General features: G+C 53.4%; 1 protein-coding gene and 1 non-coding gene across 2 annotated transcripts; one reads left to right on the forward strand and one right to left on the reverse strand.

Annotated features, from left to right (window-relative positions):
- Window positions 1-7184: 7184 nt before the first annotated feature.
- Window positions 7185-13323, reverse strand: SNAI1 (snail family transcriptional repressor 1). Its single transcript, XM_027558284.1, has 3 exons — window positions 13148-13323; window positions 11905-12432; window positions 7185-8198 (listed from the first exon to the last, which is right to left on the reverse strand). Exons 1-3 carry the CDS (start codon window positions 13227-13229, stop codon window positions 8014-8016), a joined length of 795 nt encoding a protein of 264 aa, XP_027414085.1. The 5' UTR covers window positions 13230-13323; the 3' UTR covers window positions 7185-8013.
- A 3922-nt stretch (window positions 13324-17245) lies between these two features.
- On the forward strand, window positions 17246-17327 carry TRNAS-GCU. Its single transcript has one exon. It is a non-coding gene; the product is annotated as a tRNA-Ser (tRNA).
- Window positions 17328-21064: the final 3737 nt, after the last annotated feature.

Genomic DNA, 21064 nt, shown 5'->3' on the forward strand with positions numbered 1-21064 from the left:
CAGGTAACCTGTGCAAAACAGACAGTGAACCCTCATGAGATGTTTACTGGTGTTATTATTAGTGTTGTTGTTGTTATTATTTGCCTGACTGGTTGCTCTTCACCTCGCTGTCTTTATTTCCCTCCGTTGCTGAAAAGTCTATAGACAGGCCTGTCCTGGCCCCTCCCCATCCCAAACGTCTCCCCATTGCACCCTTTCCTCGGCCTCATCTACACCCCCTCCAGGGGGCCGGCACTGCCAGCTTTGCTCCTACACAACTTCCCATGGGATCTTCCCAAAGAATATATCCACTCAGGCTTCTCCCCTGCTCAAACCCTCCCATGCCCTCACGAGTGAAGTGAAGTTGCTCAGTCGTGTCCGACTCTTTGCGACCCCATAGACTGTAGCCTACCAGGCTCTTCTGTCCATGGGATTTTCCAGGCAATAGTACTGGAGTGGATTGCCATTTCCTTCTCCAGAGGATCTTCCCAACCCAGGGCTCGAACCTGGGTCTCCCGCATTGTAGACAGACGCTTTCCATGATAAGCCCCAAATTCCCTACCTGGCCCTGGCCCTAATCCCAGCAGACCCCTCCCTCCTGGCTCCTAGCCCCTCTCACACTTCTGAGGCCAAGGGAGGGCAGAGTTTTTGTGTAAAGACTTCTATTTTCCAAGAACCACAGAGACAAAATCCAGCTCCCCAAGTCTCCTCCCTAGTGTCCCGCTCCTCCAGGCCAGTTTCCCAACTGTCCCTCTGAGTTTGTTGGTTGAATAATAAAAAGTTCCCAGATCCATTCCAGGCCCTGAGAAAAACTCACCACACCCTTCGCTGTAATCACCTGTCAGGAGTTAAATTATATCCCCCCTCCACCAAAAAAAAAAAAAGGGAAAGAGAGATGTTTAAGTCCCACCCACCCCAGACCTGTAAATATGACCTTATTTGGAAATAAGACTCTCCTCGTGGCTCAGATGGTAAAGACTCTGCCTGCAATGCAGGAGACTCAGGTTCGTCCCTGGAGAAGGGAGTGGCAACCCACTCCAGTACTCTTGCCTGGGAAATCCCACAGACAGATGAGCCTGGCAGGCTACATCTGGGGTCGCAGAATCGAACAGGACTGAGTGATTAACACTTTCACTTTCACTTCTTTATTAAGTGGATGTAATGAAACTAAGATGATGTCGTACCGGGTTAGGGGGGGCTTTACCTCCAGTGACTGATGCCCTCAGAAGGGGAGTGCCACAGCCTCAAAGGAATAAAGGCACAGAAGTCCACATGAAGAAGGAGGCAGAGATCACAGCCATGCAAGGAGCCAAGGAGCGCCAAGAATACCAGGAGCCTCCCTCTAGAAGCTGGAAGAGGCAGGGAAGGATATACTCCCTCTAGAGCCTTTGGGATTCCCTGGTGGCTCAGTGATAAAGAACCTGCCTGTCAGTGCAGAAGACCTGGGTTTGATCCCTGGGTTGGGAAGACCCCCTGGAGGAGGAAATGGCAACCCACTCCAGTATTCTTCCCTGGGAAATCCCATTGCAAGAGGAGTCTTGTGGGCTATAGTCCGTGGGGTCACAAAAGAGTCAGACTAAATAGCGAGAGCCTCTGGAGGGAGCATGGCCCAGGTGACACTTGAGTTTGGACTTCTAGCCTCTAGAACTGTGGCAGAATAAACTTCTGGGTTCCCCTCGGGCCCCGGCCATCACACACAGTATGTGGGATCTTAATTTCCCAGCCAGGAAGCGTAGAGTCTTAACCACTGGACCACCGAGGACGTCCCAAATTTCTGTTCTTTTTAAACCACCCAATTTGTGGTAATTTTTTATGGCAGCCATGCATGCTCGGTCACTCTGATGTGTCCGACTCTTTGCAACCCCATGGGCCCTGCAGCCCACCAGGCTCCTCTGTCCATGGGGTTCCCCAGGCAAGAATATTGGAGTGGGTTGCCATTTCCTCCTCCAGGGGATCTTCTCCACCCAGGGATCGAACCCACTTCTCCTGTGTCTCCTGCACTGGCAGGGGGATTCTTTACCTCTGAGCCACCTGGGAACTGTACGGCAGCCATAGGAAACTAATATATCACCAAACTGTGGGCACAAAGAGTGGGTCTCAGGCCCAGGGTACTGAAGGAGGTTGTGCCAAATAACCTCTTGCCAAGTGGGTGGTCCTGCCCTCATGGAGCTCCTAGTCTGGAAATTTTCCTAGTCCTCAGGGACCACACAGCATACCCCACCTCACAGGGCCGTACGGAGACTGAACTCTCCTTTCCTGGTCCTAACCCGCGCCCCCATCTACACACACCTTTGGCTATCTACGTGGCTGGAGATGGATGTTGAGGTTTCTATTAACAGAAGACTCGTTAAAGAACAGAATGGGACCATCTATTCGAGACAGTCTGGACAGGCAAGTGTAGTAAGTAGAGACCCAGATTATGTTCCACTTCCATTTGAAAAGTTTTAATTACACCCACCCAAAGGGAGAAGGAACAAAATGACCACAATGATAAAAGAACTCAGCGTTTGGGATTTCCCTGGTGGTCCAATGAGTAAGACTCCGAGCTCCCAGCGCAGGGGGCATGGGTTCGATCCTTGGTCAGGGAACTGGACCTAACACAGAGCAACTGAAGATCCCGCAGGCCGCAGCTGAGATTCTGCATGCCACGCCAAAGGTGGGAGACCCTGTGTGCCACAACGGAGACCCAGCACAGCAGAATAAACAAACACATAAACATCGATACTAAAAAAACATTGTTTTAAAAATGTTCTTAAAAAGAAAAAAAATCAGGATGTCAATCCAAGCTCTGCCATCTGCTTGCTTTGTGACCCTGGACAAGTTACTTCACCTCTCTGGGTCTTGGTTTCCTTTTTCTCAAGTCTGTTGTGAAGGTTTAGGGAGTCGGTCTATGCAAGGTACTCAGCACAGAGTCATGGAAGTGCCCCATAAGGATGGTGGCAATGATGTATTTCCTAGGGACACACACGTGTTCATCACTCGCTCAGCAAGGTCTCACTGGGTGTGCTCCTCCTGTGAGAGAGACTGGACAGTGAACAAAGCAGATGCCGTTTTCCACTTGCACGGAGCTGGTATTCTGGTGGGGGAGACACTCAGAACTGTGACGAGTGAAATATTTGGGTTAGTGCGATGGCGATGAGCGCTACAGAGAAAAATAAAAGCACAGGGCGGGGGCTGGAATGTGAGGAGGAGCGGTGGGGCCGGGAGACCAGCTGTGCGGCTTCTCTGGGGGCTGAGTCTTCCTGACAGAGGAAAAGCAAGTGCAAAGGCCCTGGGGTGGCCGAGGGTCCCTCACGGCTAGAAGGAGGGGGTGTGGGGAGGGGAGGGTCTGGATGGTGCAGTCCCCCCTTGTGGGCCGAAGCGAGGGCTTTGGCTCTTCCTGTGAGTGAGATTGGAGCCATATGTGCATGTGAATATATGTGTTTATTTGTTTAACCTAGAAAGATGTCAACTAGGCACTTCAGAGTCATGATGGAGACAGTAAGGGCATCAGGGTGGGGTGTGTGGATCACACATCCCTTGAGCCTCATATCTACTCTTTTCATTTTTTTTTTAAATGAAAGAATAAATCCCCATAACATTTGTGCAATTGACCATTTGAAATCAAAAAAAGGGCAAGGACCCAGATCTCTGTTCGCTGGAGCACGCCCCCATCCCAGCTCAAGGGACATCCATGAGAAAGCCACTGGATCACTAATGGGGCCCAGATGTGCCCAGAGGTGGCCCTGGCCCCAGACCTGCCTGCCTGGACACTCGCACGGAGTTTGGCTTTACAGCCAGTTTATTTCCTGGACTCGTTTTAAAGAAAAACCCAGGGGAGGATCTAAGGGCCTGGCCAGCCCCTTCTGTTCCCCACCCAAGCTCTCCCAACCCACAGCTCTGAGCTGCTGCCCAGAGGAGGGCAGTTCTTCCCTACAGTAGAAAGCCAACCAGTAAAAATAGAAGGAATGATGGAGCTAGAAAAATCGCCATTTGGCAACCAGCATAGTAATAACTGATTTAGGCAGAAATCACCAGCGAGGGCTAAACCTCTTGGGAGGAAGCTTAAGGAGAGTAACAGGATATTCACATGGTCCTGGAACGTCTCCCCGCAAGATACAGATTAAATACAAAAAGGGAGAAAGAGGAACTTCACCCACCTTAACCCAGTGATCAAAAGTGACGTCACCAGGAATGGGACAGGCTGACGTCACGTGCCGCGTGGTGACTTGCCCTGGGAAGGGTATGGCCCGACTGCTGTTGTTCTGCCCGCAGCGCACAGCCCAGATTTTAACCACGGGAAGCATCAGGAAAGTCCAAACTGGGGGACATTGCGTGAAAAGACCTGGCCTGAACTCTTCAAAAACGTCAGTCACAAAAGACCAAGGAAGGAGTTGTTCCAGAAAAACAGACTGAAGAGACAAGACAAGGAAACTTAACGGGAGGTCTGGATCGCTCCCCGCCCCCACCCACCAAAGCGCTACGGAGAACATCACCAGGACAGTTGGGGAAGCCTGACTGTGACCGTGGATTGAATAATAGCGTTGCACCAATGCTGAGTTTCCCAATTTTGATCATTAAACTGTGGTCATAGGAAAGAATGTTCCTGTCCTTAAGAAATATCCACTCACATAGTTAGTGGCAAAAGGGCATCGTTTCTACCGCTTCCTTTCAAATGGTTAAAATAAAAAGTGGGAATGTGTACCTGTGTAGACAGACAGAGAAAATGCAAACTTGATAAGATGTTTTTCTGAAGAATCTGATGGAAAGATTCCAGTTTATTGTACTTTCCTTGCAACTTTTCTGTCAGGTTGAAATTATTTCAAAATAAAAAGTTTTAAAGAAATCTGAAACACCTGTCTCCCTTCTCTCTCCTAATAGTCTCTATCCGCCCCATTTCAGCCCTATACCCCCCTAGAGACCCAGGCTTTGATTGCTTTATTATAAATCCTCCCCGAGTTTCTGTAGGCAAATACAAACAAGAATGCAGACCATGCTCAATTCCACCCTTCTTCCCACAAAAAGGAGCATGGTCTGCATGTAATTTTTTTCCCTTAGCTAAATGTGGTTGAGTGGGGGCGGGTCCACATCAGGACAGAAGAACCGTCAACCGTTTGATCCCCACTCCCGCCACCCAGTCCAACATCTCCTTTAAAAAAACCCCTAGGAACTCGCACCCACCAGCACTCAGGTATGCCTGGCACAGGCCTAGAGGCCCAGCCGTCACATACTCTTGAACCCCACCTTCCCCGAGGCCTCCACCCCTCTAGGCCGGCTCAGCGTCATCCCTCTTGTCTTGGGCCTTTCCCTGGCTCCCAGCTCTAGTTTCTCTCCTTTTCTGACTTGGCTAACTCCATTCTCCACCAGGATGGGAGGAATCGGTGTAAAAGAAAAGCAGGCCTCAGGACTCCTCCGCTTAAAAGCCTCTGTGCCTGCCCTGGGGCTCAACCGGAGTCTGATTCCTCCTTGCCACCCACACGAGCGCTGCAGGACATGGACCCTCTCATCAACCTCACCGGGTCCCCCCAGCCCCTCTCAGCAGGGGGACAAGCTCATTCCAGCCTCAGAGCCTCTGCACTTGCTGCCTCCTCCAGGTCTCCACTGGAACGGGCTCTGGGCTCCGGCTCTCCGGGCCTTATCAGAGGGCGCCCCACCCCATCGCTCTGAAGCACATGCTCTCTTTAATTCCATCTTGGCAGGTCACTGTAGGAAAGCAGCTTGTTTATTTAGTCACTTGTTTGTTTTCTGTCTCCCCCGCTAAAACATGAGTTCCCTGAGCCCAAGGACTGTCTATCTATTCAGGGCTGTAACCCCGGGGCCTCGAACACGCGGGTCTCACCCAAACCCACTGCGTGGACATCCTTTTCTCTCGGGGGAGGAAAGCACTATCATCACCCTATTCCAGAGGCAGAAACTAGAGTGTCCAGGGGTCTGAGACGGGGAGAGCTTTGCTCCAGGGCCTGCGAGCCAAGGGGGCGTGAGCCTGGTTCTTGACTCCCGGGATAAGGGGAGTCTGGTGCACCCTGATTGAATGCAGGCTGGGGGTTCCCATGAGGCCCACGCCTCGGGGAGTGTGTGAGAACGGTTCTTCATCCCCCACATGTCAGCACCTACTGTGGGTAGGTGGACGCCCCCCAGGGACCTGGGACACAGTAGGCCCTCAGCACACTGATGCCCACCCCTCACCCACCCCCAACTCCCTGACTTCCCTTCAGGGAGGCCAGCTACAATTTGGCGATTGTTAGAGAACTTTTTTTTTTTCTTTTGGGAGGAAAGCTGCAAGTCATTAAGGGCTGCTCCCGGCCTGCGGGTCACCATTTCCTGTTTAGAAGAAAGAATCATCTCTCCTTTGGAACACGAAGCTCCCCCACCCCCGGCCTGGCTCTGGGGCTCCGGGGCGCCTGCGACGCCCGCCCCGCTCAGCTCCCCGCAGGAAACTGGCACCTTCAGCACCTTTTGTGCGCAAAAAGGACACTCATTTTCTCCCGGCCCCAGGAGGGCCCCAGAGGTGAGGTCACCGTGCGAGCCAGTGGGGAGTGAATTATCTCAGTCCCGGGACGCAGTGCTGACTGCCTTCCCGTTCTGTCCTCGAGCAGGAAGTAGAATGACCCCTACCCTTTGGCCCAGCTTCTCACCCTCCCGGCTCCAGCCAGCCAATTTCCTCGCATCAAAGGCCATTTGGTACCCAGCAGCCAGACGGAGGTGTGGGCCTGCCAGGGAGGCCAGAGCGGGCCCGGAGCCCTTGGAAACAGGAAGGACATCCTCTGTCCCTCCTGGCCCACCGCATTCCACTCTCTTCTGGAGCAGCAGCCGCGCCCTCTCCAGAAGACCTGCCGGGCTGGGGAAGGCCCCACAGCAGGCCTGCTTGATAAGACCTGGGAGCCAGCTTCCTTCCCCGTGAGCCTGGTCGGCTTGAGAACAAGAGGGCCACAGAGAGGATAAGGACCCTGCATGCACAGCCCTACCGCCCACCGGCCCGCAGGTGTTTCCCGACCTCCACATCGGACAGGACGTCCACGCTCCGAGGAAAACCCACCTGCACAAACAAGGTCCCCCGGCAAACCCAGAGGGCCAAAGCCAAGACTGTGGGCGTCCAGAGCACTCGAGCTCCCTGCATCCCTGCCCCGTCCTTCCTCCCCGAAGGCCCTTGAAAACACTCCTGCGGCGGTAAAACCAGGTAGACTTTTTATATATAAATTATATATAATTTATAAAACCAGGTAGACTTTTTATATATAAATTAACCACTTTATTGAATATCAATAAACCGTACATATAACTATACAAAACGTTTCCTTAGTACAAAATGTCGCTTGCGATATAAATACCAGTGTACCTTTAAAAAATTGTAAACATCTTCCTCCCAGGCCCACCTGTTGGGCCCCGAAAATAGTTCTGGGAGACACAGTGGTGGGGCCGGAGCGCCCCACTCGGGCCCCTGACAAGGGAAGGCAATTATTCACAGTCCCTTTGGAGACATCGTTAAATTGCCTGTGAAACAGGTGCCACCATGACACACAGGAGGCTGAAATAGCTGCCCAGGCCGGGGGGCATCCTGGGGTCCAGACGCGGTCCTCGCATCAGGGGGCACCGCCGCGGGGCACCTGGGGGTGGCCGCTTGCATAGTGAGGCACTCCTCCTGGAGGGGCAGCCTGGGGGTCCCTGGGGGGCAGGCTGGGGCCCCCTGAGTGGGGCGGGAACTTCTCAGTCTGCCGGCTCTTGTCCCCGAGCTCCGAGCAGCTGCAACCAAAACCCAAACAGCTCTGGAGTCACAGAGCTGCGCAGAAAGGCCAGCTCCACGGACGTTGGGAGCAGCGGCTGCCAGGAGGGGTCCCTGCGGCAAGCCACCCCCCCCAACAGGAAGCGCCCCTGCCCCTCTGAGCCTGGCAAGGCATCCAGAAGACCAGGAAACAGTCCCCAGGGTCCAGCCCGACGGTGGAGCTCACGAGGGGATTCTGTGGCAGTGCCCAGGAGGCAGGGTCTTCCCTTCTGGAGCGGGGGTAGGCCCCTCTGGGCTGCAGGGAAGGCCCAGAGAGGTGGAAGGAGCCTCACGAGTCAGCGTGGCCCCCCCGAGCAGCCCGACTCTTGGTGCTTGTGGAGCAGGGACATTCGGGAGAAGGTTCTGGAGCATGTCTTGCACTGGTACTTCTTGACATCCGAGTGGGTCTGGAGGTGGGCCCGAAGGTTGGAGCGGTCAGCAAAGGCGCGGCTGCAGTGGGGGCAGGAGAAGGGCTTCTCGCCTGGGGAGAGACGACAGGAGGGGTTGGTGGAGGCGCAGTCACTCGGGAGAACAGCTGATGTCTGCTGACATCCCCAGCCACCCCCAACCTCTGCCACCCAGCTCACCCCAACCTTGAAGGGCTCCCGTGACCCAGAGAAACCAGAGGCCTGGATTTGGCAGGGAGCGCTGCCGCTTCCCACCGTGTGGCCCTGAGTTAAGTCAGCGGGCTTCTCTGAGCCTCCGTTTGCTCATCTGTAAAATGGAGCCATTCAGCCCCCACACACAGGGGTTGGTAATTGAGAGAAGACTGAATCAAATACTTTTCCTGCCCTGCCAGCAGACGTGCTGAACAATGACGCGGCAGTGACGGCCGTGTTTGCTGACCGCTTTGTGCCAGGGATGGTAGAAGCACTTCCCACTATCTCATTGAACCCCACCTTCGTCCTGAGTTTAGGGACGCAGAAACTGAGGCACAGGGAATACGCAGGGTCTCAGCAAGAACCAAGCAGCCCGACTCCAGCGCCCTTGGTTTTAACCACTACAGAGACTGCCTCTTAGTTAAGGAGGCTGAAATGGGTGTTTCTTATTACCACCCCTGTACTGCCTTCCTAAAGTCAGCCTAAAAGCCCCCCCCTCCCCTCCCCCGGTCACTCCTTTTCACTGCTTCCCCATCACTGGGATCACACTCAAGAAAGTGTTACACTCAAGAAAGTGTCAAGTGTGTCTGTCCCCCCATCAGAGAGCCCCACGAAGGCAGGAACCTCCCCACCCTGACTCCATTCCAAGCTTCCAACCCGAGGCCTAGAACCCCCAAGAGGCTACAGAAATCTTTTCACCTTGTGACTTTTTAAAAAAGAATCCCACCTGAGGCCCTCTTGCCACCTGGCTGCCCAGGCTGTATTGGGAAGAGCCTGCACTCAGGGCTGGATACACAGTAGGAGCTTTAAGTGCTTGGACAGCAAATCTTTTTTCAATAATAAAAAAAAAAGGTCTCAGAAGAGCCTGACTCCTCAGTCACCACCAGACAACACCATTCACCAGTTTTTCATAATTCCTGCCCCAATCAAGAGACTATAACTCACATTCCAGAAACCTTACAGCAAATGCTGTTTCGCTTTTCCTTGGGGCTGTGTTTCCCAAATAAAGCCAGAAGAGTAACTCATTAAATAAATACTAATCAAGCCTCTAACTCCACCCAGGCACTGTTCTTTAATACTGAATATTTTTTTCCCAGAAACACATTCTCCTCTCCTCCCATTCCCTTGTGTCCCTAGGCCAAGGCCCCCTAGTTAAATCCCGGTGCTGGAAATAAATGAATGCCAGCAGCCTTCGTGGGTGCCTGGAGGCACTGCACGGTGATGGGTGGGTGGGGTCCAGAAGCCAGGTGTCTGCAGCCCACAGGGGAGCCGCAATCACGGGCTCAGTCTCCTGGGACAGGGCCACCAGGAACCGGGCCACCAGCAGCGTGGGGCCGGGGCCAGAGGACTGGGGAAGGGACGCCCGTGTAACCTGCTCTGCCATGACTGGCGCGCCTCTGCATAGCAGGCCCGAAGGGTCTGATGACTGAGTCCTACAAGTTCTTCCTCATTCACACCCTGCTCTGAAAACTCAGGGCCTGGGCTCTGCAGACCTGGAAAAGCGGATGAAGTGCCTGGGTTCCCCGCTTCTCCTCGCCCACCTTGGGCGAGGCGCAGGAGCCCTGACTCTGGCCTATAAAGCTGGGACTTGGGCAAGTGGCGGCCTTCTCTGCGTCTCCGTTTGCTCACCGCTGAGACGGGGTCAGGACGGCCGCTCAGGGCGGCTGCTGGACTGACTGCCACGACACAGGTGACGAGACAGGCCCAGAGCGCGTGCCTCCCCGCCTCCGGCGCTCATCGAACGTTATTTTTATGTTACGTGTGATTAGACACGAACCTGGACAAAGAGGCCGGCTGGATGGGATGGGATGGGATGGGATGGGTGGAGGTCTGTGTGCAGAAGCAGGAGGCCCCGCAGGCCTCCAGCCCCCACCCTGGCCCGGCCACATCTCTCTGGTGCTCCTGGAGTGTGAAATGGGCACCAGGCCGGAGGGGACAAAGGCCGCCGAGGGGGGCAGTGTACATGCGATACTCCCTGGATTAAAGGGGCCTGACACGCTGCGGGCCGGCAGCTGCGACCCGGAACAGGTGCTGGGCACCGCTGCCCCGCGCACCTGCTCCAGCCCCCAGCCCCCGCCTCCCCCGGGCGCACCATTAAGACGCACAATGGGAGGCGAGGAGGATGGCGCTGGTGCATTTCAACAGGCTTTGTGTGTCTGGGCCATGCCTTTACATGAAAATAATGTCTGAACGGGAAGGGAGAGAAGCTGGGGGGCTAAGGGGAGCATCGAAGGGTTTCCACTGCCCCCAAATAGAGACCCCGTCGCTGGGCAGCCACCGAGGACACAGGCTAGGCAGTTGGGCCTTTACATGTTAAAATCAGGGCTTTTGTGCACCAAGAAGAAACTGCAGACATGGGCTGCAAGCTCTGGAGGTTGCCTGCCTCCGCCCCCCACCTCCCACCCAGGAGGAATGACATCAATAATGCCTGCAAAATGCCAGGCTTCACACACCACCTCACTGACCCTCACAGCTCACAGGTCAGCCCTTGGGCCAGGAAATGCCAGAACTGAGACTCCAACCTGGCCAGCCTGACCCCCAAAACCAACAGTCATGACCCTTGAACCCTCTCTCTGAAGAGCAGCCCCAAGCAGAGAGGCCTCCCCCATTCACGCTCTGAAAAGGTGGAGTGGATACCTTTTCTGCACTTCTGTAAAGCTAAAGGCTAGGACAGGTTCTTTCTCACAAGTTTCTACACATTTAGCATTACAGTTTTTGAAATGCCAAGACCTAATTGTTTTCTGCTGGCAAAGGAGTTCCTGGGCCTGCATGATGGGATTAAGTTTATCTGTTCAGCAGTGAGTGGGGGTGGGGAAAGCAGGTCTGAGAACCATCATGATACTATAACAAGTCATTATCAAGTGATGAGGCAGCCACTGAACCTAGACTGCCCCCTCTACAATACTGCAGTAACCCACTCTGTATGATTAAGTTATAATCAGAGAGGCTGAGAGAGTTAAATCCGGTACTCAAAGAAACACGGCTTGGGAGCAGAACAAATACCAACGATTTTTGTGCCTGCGGGTCGTGTCTCAAGCATTTTCCCAAGTAGTTTCTGTCCCAGGTGTCTCATTTAACTGACACAAAAACCTCACAAGGTGTTTTTATGCTCATTTCACAGATGAGGACACAGAGGCTAAAGGAGGTGAAACGCCAGCCCAAAGTCTGGGGAGGATCCCAAAGCAGGATTCAGAGCGGAGGCAGGTGGGCAGGCTGACAACATCCTGTCTGGCTAGGGTGGGGGTGGGGGTGGGCTAGGGGAGGGTGGAGCAGGGTGGGCCCCTTCACACCTGGCCCCAACAGCAAGGTGTTGTTTATACCTTTCCCATATCCAGCTCCAACCCATTTGGCTGAGAGGAACTGAGCCTGCTGAGGGACATGTAAAAGTTATCTACTCAGCCCAAGTGCTTAGCTGATGAAGGATAGCATACTTCTGCCAAACTTCAGAGCCAGGCCCCCCGAACTCAAGCTAGGTGTCAGGAGATGGCGGGGGCCTCGGTTCCCACAATCTGAAAGTGACAGCAAAGCCCATCTTAGAAGTGCTGGCAGGGAAGGCAGGGAGAATGGGGGCTGGGGGGAGGGACTCACCGGTGTGGGTCCGGACGTGGCCCTGCAGCAGCCAGGGCCTGGAGAAGGCCTTCCCGCAGGTGCTACAGACACAGGGCAGAGTGTGGCTCCGGATGTGCATCTTGAGGGCACCCAGGCTGATGTACTCCTTGTTGCAGTATTTGCAGTTGAAGGCCTTGCGAGACTGGGGGTCCTTGGCCACGGAGAGCCCGGTCAGCTGCTTGGGCAACTGGCCCAAGCCTGGGAAGGCAGCATAGCCCTCAGCCTCCAAGGAGGAGGCTGAAGTGGACGAGAAGGACGAAGGGGCCGGCGAGGGTGGGCTAGGGGGCTGGGAGCCTTTCCCGCTGTCCTCGTCGGACAGGGAGGTCAGCTCGCCAGCCTTGGGGATCTCCTGGGGCAGGAGAGAAGCCCAGCTGATGGGCTGGGCTTGGGGCGCCAAGAGAGAGTCCCAGATGAGTGTCGGCAAGGAGGCGGTGGGATTGAGGACCTCGGGCGGCGGGATGGCTGCCAGCAGGTGGGCCTGGTCGTAGGGCTGCTGGAAAGTGAGCTCTGAGCAGGGGACAGAGAAGAAGGCAAGGTCAGGCGTGAGCTCAGTCAGCCAGCAGACATCAGCCTGATGTGGGCCAGGGGCTGAACGGGGCTAGCACTCAGGGCTTAGCAGATGAATACCAGGTTCACTACTAGGACCGGCGTGCAGTCTGAGCCCCTCTTCACCAGGTCACCTGGTTCTCCCGCTTCAACCTCCAGCTCTTCCGGGAAGAACCCCCCTTCCCTAGCTCCGACTCAAGGGGGTCATTTCCAGGTCTCCAAGTACCCAAGTACCCAGCTTGAGGCCAACCCCCAGCATCCTGGCCCCTCATCTCCTCAGCTGCCAAGGCACCACACCCCTGTCCCAGGCCCCCTTCCATACACATTTCTTCTCCCACACCCTCCCCCAAATCCTATGGACTCTTTCAGAGCCCTCGGCCCGGCGTCTGTCCAGATAGAAGCCTCCTCTTCTCACTTTTGGGAGGGGCGCCCCTCTTCTCTGCGGCTGGTTAAGTTTCAGTTTCCTCAGCCCAAGACCACCGCCCTCCAAAAACCCTCTCCACATCTCCCGGACCCACCTGACCCGAGATTATTCGCACCCAGGCTGTATTCTTTGACTCGACTCTGACCCCTCGACTTCGTCCCCAAGCCCCCTGCTCCTCCAAGTGCTCTCCTCATGCAGCCTTCGCCTGCCTCCCCCAAACTCCCCAGGGGTCCGGTCACCCGGCCCCCTCACCTGGAGAAGAGTCGTGCAGTTCACTGTAATTGGGTCTCCGGCGGGAGCCCGCAGACTTCCTGACGAGGAAAGAGCGCGGCATGGTGGCCAAAGCAGCTGGGGGTGGGGGGCGTCTCGCCGGGTCACGCCGGGACCGCAAAACCCTCCACCCGCGACGCCGTGCAGCTGCGCTGTGAGTGGAGACGGGCCGCCGACTCCCTTAAGTACGCCAGTCGCGGGTGGGCGTGGCCCGTCCAGGTCACGCCCCTTTGTCACCTCCGCGCCAATCGAGACGCGCCTTAGCCAGAGGCCCCGCCCCGAGCAGGTGCGCTGGGGGCTGGCGGGGCTCGCGCCGCGTGGCGCTGGGAGCTGGGCGGGGCCGCGCGGACGCCGGGCCTCGGGCGCGTGCATGGGCGCCCGGCGGCAGGCTGCCGGGGGCGGGGCGCTGGGAACCCCTGGACGAGGCGGGACCCCTCTTCGGGACTCGGGCGCCCGGGCCGGCTCGGCGCGGCACGCTCTCCCGCCTCTGGCGCCCTCTGGCGCCGCGCGCCGCGGGTCTGGGCACCTGACTTTCGGAGACCGCCACCGCCTCGGGTGTCGGAACGGGGCGGGGGGTGCCTTCGCTCGTAGGGTGCCTCGCAGAGAGCGTGGGATTGACCAGGGGCAGCACACAGTTCGGAGGCGGAGAGAAGCAATGGATACCTCCACGTGGCTGCTGACAGTGTGCAATGCCACGGCCTTTTTTTTTTTTTTTGCAAAGCAAACGGGCATCAGCTAGAAAAACGCACAGACTGACTGTGTGCCCACTAACGGACCAGGCACCCCTCCCGGCGCTGGGGGGGATACGACTCTGAACAAAACACTCGGGGTCTCTGCTGAAGGGTCGCTCGCCCAGTCAAGTGGAGGAGACAGGTGAAGTCAACAGGCAATTCCAATGCAAAGGGAAGTGTATTTCGATGAGTGGGGGGGTGGGGACCACAGGGCACTGTGACAGTCAAGAGGCGGGTCACTTGACCAAGGGTCGGGGCAACTTCCCAGAGGAAGTGAAAATGCCGAGGAGAAAGGCCTGAGGTTAGAGGCAGTAACCGTCTGAGCCATTGAGAGCCTCTCTCAGGATGGGGGTGGGGTGGGCAGGGCGGCGGGGTCAGGGCCTGGAGGAGTCTGGACTTTGCCCCAGGGGCACTGGAGAGCTGAGGAGGGACCTGTTTGGAGTTTGGTTGAGAAAGATTACTCTGGGCAGGTGGGAGAAAGAAGTGGGGAAGGGCGGAGCTCAGGTTAGTTGCCTCACTCATCTGGGGTCATCGATACTGTGTCTAAAGGACCTGAGGCTAGGCTCCACCGGGGGTCACTGACTGATTTAGCTGTGGGCTGGGCCCAGGGGAGGGACAGACTTCACCCCCAGCTCTCTGAGCCCACCAACTGTGAGGGCCATGCCTGTCCTGGACTGGGGATTGGGCACAGGCCTAAATCCGCAGGTCTCTCCAACTCGTTTCCACCTGTGAAAACCCGTTAAGACCCTCCATTCACCACCTAGCATGAGAGCAGGGACAACTGTCTGGATCCTTAAGTGCTGTGAGCAAAACAATCATCCTTTCCCTGTTCTAGCTGGGGAGGGTGGGGGGAAGCGGGGGAGACAGGCCACGCACAGTCACTACAAAGAATACGGCTCCTGTCTGTTCACTTCCCATCGTGATTTTCCACCTACATCCAGAGGGAGGAGTAACGCCGTGTCCCTTTGCTCCAAACCTCCTGTGTCCCTATCTCACTCAGAGCAGAAGCCGAATTCTTCACCACCGCCCTCCACCTGCTGACCTGACCTCTGCTGCACTGATCTTGAGCCGCTCTGCCCCTCCCCCTGCACAATGATCCACCGCCTTCTTTCTGTTCCTCCACATCCCAGCCCTTGGCACCTGCCATTCATCTTCCCTGACCCCCCAGAATCTCTCTTCCGCAGGATCTTTACCAGAGAGTCTCTTTCTGTCTTTGTTTCAGCAGGAACTTCGCAACTGTTCAGCCTCATTAGTAAGGAGAGAAATGCAAATTAAAACCACAATGAGATACTATTTCACGCCCATCAGAAAGATAAAAAGTTAAAATTTGGTCATAGCAAGTGTTGAGGATGTGAGGGCAGGAGGACTTTGGTTCCATGCGGGCGAGAGTGTCATGGGTATGAGCCACTTTGGAAAAGTTTAGCATCAGCGAACAACAGGTGACTCTCCTAGCATTCTACTCTCTGGCCTGCTTCATCCCAGAGGTTCTTAGCCCTGGCGTCAGATCCCCCCAGGGAACACCAAAGCCTGGGCCCCACCCTTGCAGCCGTTCTGATTCAATTACTCTGGGTGGGACCCTCTGGTAGTAGCATTTTTGAAAACTCCTCAGGTGAGCAGCCAAGGTTGAGAACTGCTGCCCAGCTTTAATCCCAGAAGAAATGAGAATATTTCTTGCACCCTCGTTCATAATATGGAAACAAACAAACTGGAAACAACCCAAATGTTTATCAACAGTAGAAAGGGTTAATAAACTGTAATTAATAAATTACAATCATATATATAATGGGATACTATACAGTGAGAAAAAACAAACTAAAACTCCATGCAACAACAGGGATAAATCTAAAAAACATGGTGTTAAGCAAAAAGAACCAACTCAAATACAGTTAGTTGGATTTACACAGGTTCAAAAGCAGGTAAATGAAACCCTTTATTGTCTAGGAATGTATAAGGAGGTGGTAAAACTATAAAGAAAAGCAAGAAAATATTTACTGCAAAATTCTGGAGGGTGGTTAGTTGGGGGCCGAGGTGCTTCTAGAGAGGTTTTGATAATGTTTTGGGATTTTTTTTTTTTTTGAGGGGGTTAAAACATTTTTTTAATTGGAGTTGCTTTACCATGTAACAGCAAAGTAAATCAACCAGAAACTTACAGATATCCCTCCTCCTTGGATTTCCTTCCCACTGAGGTCACCACAGAGCATTGAATAGAGTCCCCTGGTTCTCATTATTGGCTGTCTATTTTATACATAGATATTTTATACATATGAATGTCAACCCCAGTCTCCAAATCCATCCCAGACAATGCTCTATTTTAAGCACAGAAAGATGTTATTATTAGTCTTGAAATTGTACAATAGGCAATTTAGACACTCTTGCTAAGAATGATATATTTAACACATATTTGAAGTCACCTGAAGGGAAGCGTCTCTGATGATCCTAGCCAAGGTAGGATCCTGCCTTACAACGTATCTTTTTTCTTCCATTGCCTGCATGCTCTGTCATATCGGATTCTCTGCGACCCCATGGAGTAGTCAGCCAGGCTTCTCTGTCCATGGGATTTCCCAGGTAGAGTGGGTTGCCATTTCCTCCTCCAGGGGATCTTCCCCACCCAGGGATGGAACCTATGTCTCCTGCACTGGCAGGTGGATTCCTGACCACAGAGTCACCTGCGAAGCCCTTTAATTCTATTTACCCCATTCAATTTTCTTCAAAGCACTTAGTAGGGGCTCTAACAAGTGTTTGGTGAATGATTACTGGCTGGACCTTCTCCTAGTCACCCTGTGCAAGTCACTCAGCCTCTCTGAGCCTCAGTTTCCTCATCTGTACAAGGTGAGCGTCCTGTCTCCCTGCGATGCCGGATGGGTAGTGGCCGGAGGTGGCTGGTCCTCGAATGCCATTGCCTGGGCCTCCTGCTCTCCCTTTCGCTGCGGGCGGACACCCGCACCCTGGAGGAGGTGTAAGGTGCTGGTGGCGGGACCTTTCTCCATCTGGGCAGTCCCTTCCCTTCCGATTGAACTATCCGGGCGCTTTATCCTGCTGGTTCGCCCACACACCCCTCCCTCCCAGAGACGGCGACGTGGGAGGGGGCTTTGGGCGAGGCGAGGCCCAGGGGCTGCAGGTCAGCTCCCAGGGGTGCGGTCCCGGCCGACACTTTAGATGCTGCGGCGTCAGGTCCTCCCGGAAATGGACCGGCTCTGCCCCCTCGCCCCACCTACCCCGCGCCCTGCGCCGCGGCCCTGCGGCGCCCTCTGCTGGCTGTCATGTGGGGCTGGACGCGCACACTGTGGATGGGGATGAAAACTGGTCCAGCTGCCTTGAAGAGTAGTTTGGGGACACCTCCCAGCGCCAGGACGAGGTGGCTGAGTGGTTAAGGCGATGGACTGCTAATCCATTGTGCTCTGCACGCGTGGGTTCGAATCCCATCCTCGTCGGCTTGTGGTTTCCACGCCCTGCCTTCAGCTGTGGCTTCCTAAGTGCTGCTTGTGGTTTTTAACAGGAAAAAAAAAATCCTCTTCTGCCAATGCAGGAGACACGGGTTCCATCAGGAAGATCCCCTGGTGGAGGCCTGGAGAATCCGTTACCCTCAGCAAAGGCAATTATTTTTACCAGCATCTTGTATGACCTTCCAGAGATAGTCTGTATAGAGACAAGGAGATATATACATTTGTGGATGTTAATATGTACACTCCTTTTTATATAACACCAATGGGAGCCTATACTTTAGCCTACTTGCTTTTACCCCTTAAGTAACTACACTGCGTGTCTTGAAAGTTGTTCCATATCTTAACATGTAGCTCCCGTAACCCCTTGCAGGGCTGCAGACTCTTTGATTGTATGGATTATACCATAATCACAGAATTTATCTTACAAGGGGACTTGTAATAGGCATTTAGATTAGAATATAATTTTTTGCTACCACAAACAAGGGGGCAATTTCAGTGAATGTCTTGTACACACATCTTTGACCTGAAGTGCAAAGATATCTTATAAAAAATAGAGGGAATTCCTTGGCAGTGGTTAGGATTCTGCTCTCATTGCCCTGAGGGTCTGGGTTCAATTCCTGGTCAGGAAACTGAGATCCTGCAAGTCATTTGACATGTCAAAAAAAGTTGTTGATACATTTGTCCAAATGTCCTCTAACAAGGTTAAACTAAATTATACTTCCACCAGCAGGGAGTTGGGGGCCCTTTTCAAAACCTGGTGGAGGCAGGGTGTTGTCAGCTTATTTTTTTTTTTAATCTTTCCCCATCTGATAAGGAAAAGTGAGATCTCCTAGTTACAATTTGCATTTACATGATTGGGGTGGAGCATTTTTCTCAGCCTGTGTCCTTTTCCTTTCTCAGTGTCCTGAACTGCATCTCTGTCATTTGGTCACTGATTTGATGAACTTCCTAATCAATAAAAATTCTTTGTATATTAGGCTAGCTGACCCTGTTGATTAGATCATTAACCGCTGAGTGGATCAATCAGAGAGTTCATCTCTGCCGGGAAGAAGACATTGTCCACGAAAAGTTCAATGAATGAATCAAGGCTCAACCTCTACACTTACCCTTAATTTAAAAAAACAAAACCTCTTGAGTGTCTCCCACCTGCCAGGACACAGTGATTCAGCCCTGGGCTGACTCAGAAGTCCCTCTGAGAATCAAAAGTCACCATCTCAGAATAAGGGTTTCAAGGGAAGTTTCTGGGTCCAAGTCTGTTGAGCGTGGCCCAGAGTTGGGGGCTCCAAGATGGATAAGCCCTTTTTGTTCCCATTTGCTGAGCGCCTGCTGTGTGCCAAGTTCTGTGCGGGAGCTTCACAGCGTAGGTGTCCCGTTAGCATCCCCAAGTGGTATTTGACACTCTTGGGGAACAGTTAATACATTACAATGCAGACAGATTAGCCATCTGTCAGAAAGGAGAAAACTCTAGATGTAATGGAGTGGAATCATATCAAGACATGAAGTGATAAAAAGCCAGGTGCAGAACAGCATGTACAATGTGATTCCATTTGCATAAAAGAGGGAGAAATATGTGAGTATTTCTTAGAAACACAGAAACAGCCATTGGCAGGAGGACTGGAAACTGGTCTCCGGGATTGTCTCTGAAGAGGGGATCTGAGTGGCGACCAGGCAGAAGCCGGAGAAGATGGTCTATTACATGCCCTTTCCTGTGTCTTAAAAAATGTTTAAATCACTTGCAAGTATTAACCTCATTAATTTTTAATATGGTAGCAAAAGTTGTCCATCACAGATGATCTGTTAAATACCTCAGTCCAATCAACGGATACTTTGCAGCTGGCAAAATCTCAAATCCTGTCGAAGAGTATATAGAGCCTCCCAGGCTCCCATCTCTCTCGTAGAAAAAGCCAAAATGCTCACGATACCATGAGGCTCTGTGGAACTGGTCCCCTCATGGCCCCTCTGAGCTCACTTCCGGAACGAGGCTGCAGCCACAGCAGACCACGCAAGCCTTAGCGACTTGGCACATGATGCTCCCTTTCTGTGGAGTACCTCCCCCCAGACGGCCACCCGGCTCACCTCACCTCAGGGACGTCTCCTCTGGCACCGTGTCAGCCCCTTCTACCCGCCCCCGTCTCACACTCCTTACCCACCCACCCACCCCAGTACTTGATGCATATCTGACACCGCGTGTATTTTATTTATTTTGCTGATTGTCCTTCAGATCAGAGGTTGGCAAACAATAGCCCCCAGGCCAGATTCAACCTGTGGTTTATTTTTCTATGGCCCTTGCGCTACAAATAGCTTTTTTAAAAAAAGAAAAGAAACCACTGGACAGCCAGGGAGGTCCACGAACAGCTTTTACAGACAAACATTTTATCAGTTTGAGGAAAGGAAGCTCTACCGAGGCAGGAAGTATCTGTTTGGTTCACTGCTGTGACCTAAGCCTGGTTTACAGTGGGTGCTCAATAAATATTAGCTGAATGAATGAATGAACCGATACAACCTTTTAAGTGAAAACAAAACATTCAGGTGATCAGAATATCCCATAGGCTGCCTGTTGTGCAGAAGTTAATAAATAATATCTACATGTAGGCCCAGGCTGTACAATTAGACCCAAGAATCCGGTTACTTCTGAGGAGGAAAGCAGACAAGGGCGGGAAGACTTCTTTTTCTCCAAACTGTTTTGGTTTTTTAAAAATTATTTTATCATTCTTATTGTTATTTATTTATCTTTATTGGCCATGCCATGAGACATGTGGACTCTTAGTTCCCAGATCGGGGATTGAACCTACGACCCCCTGTGTAGGAAGCATGGAGTCTTAACCACTGGACCAATCCCTCCAAACCATTTCTGAATGGTATGCATGTTTTATTTCAGACAAGATCAGGCAGATTCAGGGTGGTATGGCTGTAGACTCAATGTCTATTTCAGATGCATGTCACCATTTCAAATAAAATACTTTTTCATGAAAAAAATCCAACCACAAAACCCAGGCAAAATTTAACTGTCTGCCGCTGAGACCTGGTTTCTTCATCTAGTGAATGAGGATAGTAAGTAGGGTGACCAGCCGGCCCCGCTTGCCCAGGACTGCGGAAGTTCTGGGATGTTCCTGGACAACCAGAAAGAGGTGGTTTCCCTGGTTAGAAGGCAGTAGTCCAAAGCCTTGAGGGTGCCAGGCGGTTGTGTGGGGACTGGCTGGGGCCCTGAAGCTAGATGTCTCTACACCTGCTGGGCCAGCGTCATACCTGGAGGTCTGCTGATGCTGCAGACCCGACATGGGTCCCTGGGATTTCGCGAAGGTGCAGTGCACATCTTGCCCGGCTAATCTCCGTGCATTTGTCACGGGGGCGGACACGCATTATCTCACAGGGTATCTGGAGCACTAATTTGCCTTGGCAGCCTCGCCCCTCGGACTGCTGATATCGTCCTGTTATCTCCACTTCTGGGCAGAAGGCTGAACCTGTTTCCAGGAAGAGCCCCAGGGCCGCCTCTTTCCCCACCTGCGCCCACCTGGAGACCTTTGTGCATCTCTGGACTATCGAGTGTGGGAGATACTGCCAAGGAGGGGACAGTGAGAACAACCCTGTCCTTAGGTCAGAGGCTGCCACAAGATGCTACCTAGCCTGGGGCTCATCTCCCCCACTCTCCCACTGCTCACCTGCTCCAGCCTCTGTGGCCTTCCTGCTCCCTCTTCACGCAGGTTCTGTCCCACAGCAGGGTCTTG

Source organism: Bos indicus x Bos taurus, chromosome 13, assembly GCF_003369695.1.
Source record: "Bos indicus x Bos taurus breed Angus x Brahman F1 hybrid chromosome 13, Bos_hybrid_MaternalHap_v2.0, whole genome shotgun sequence".
NCBI classification, from domain to species: domain Eukaryota; kingdom Metazoa; phylum Chordata; class Mammalia; order Artiodactyla; family Bovidae; genus Bos; species Bos indicus x Bos taurus.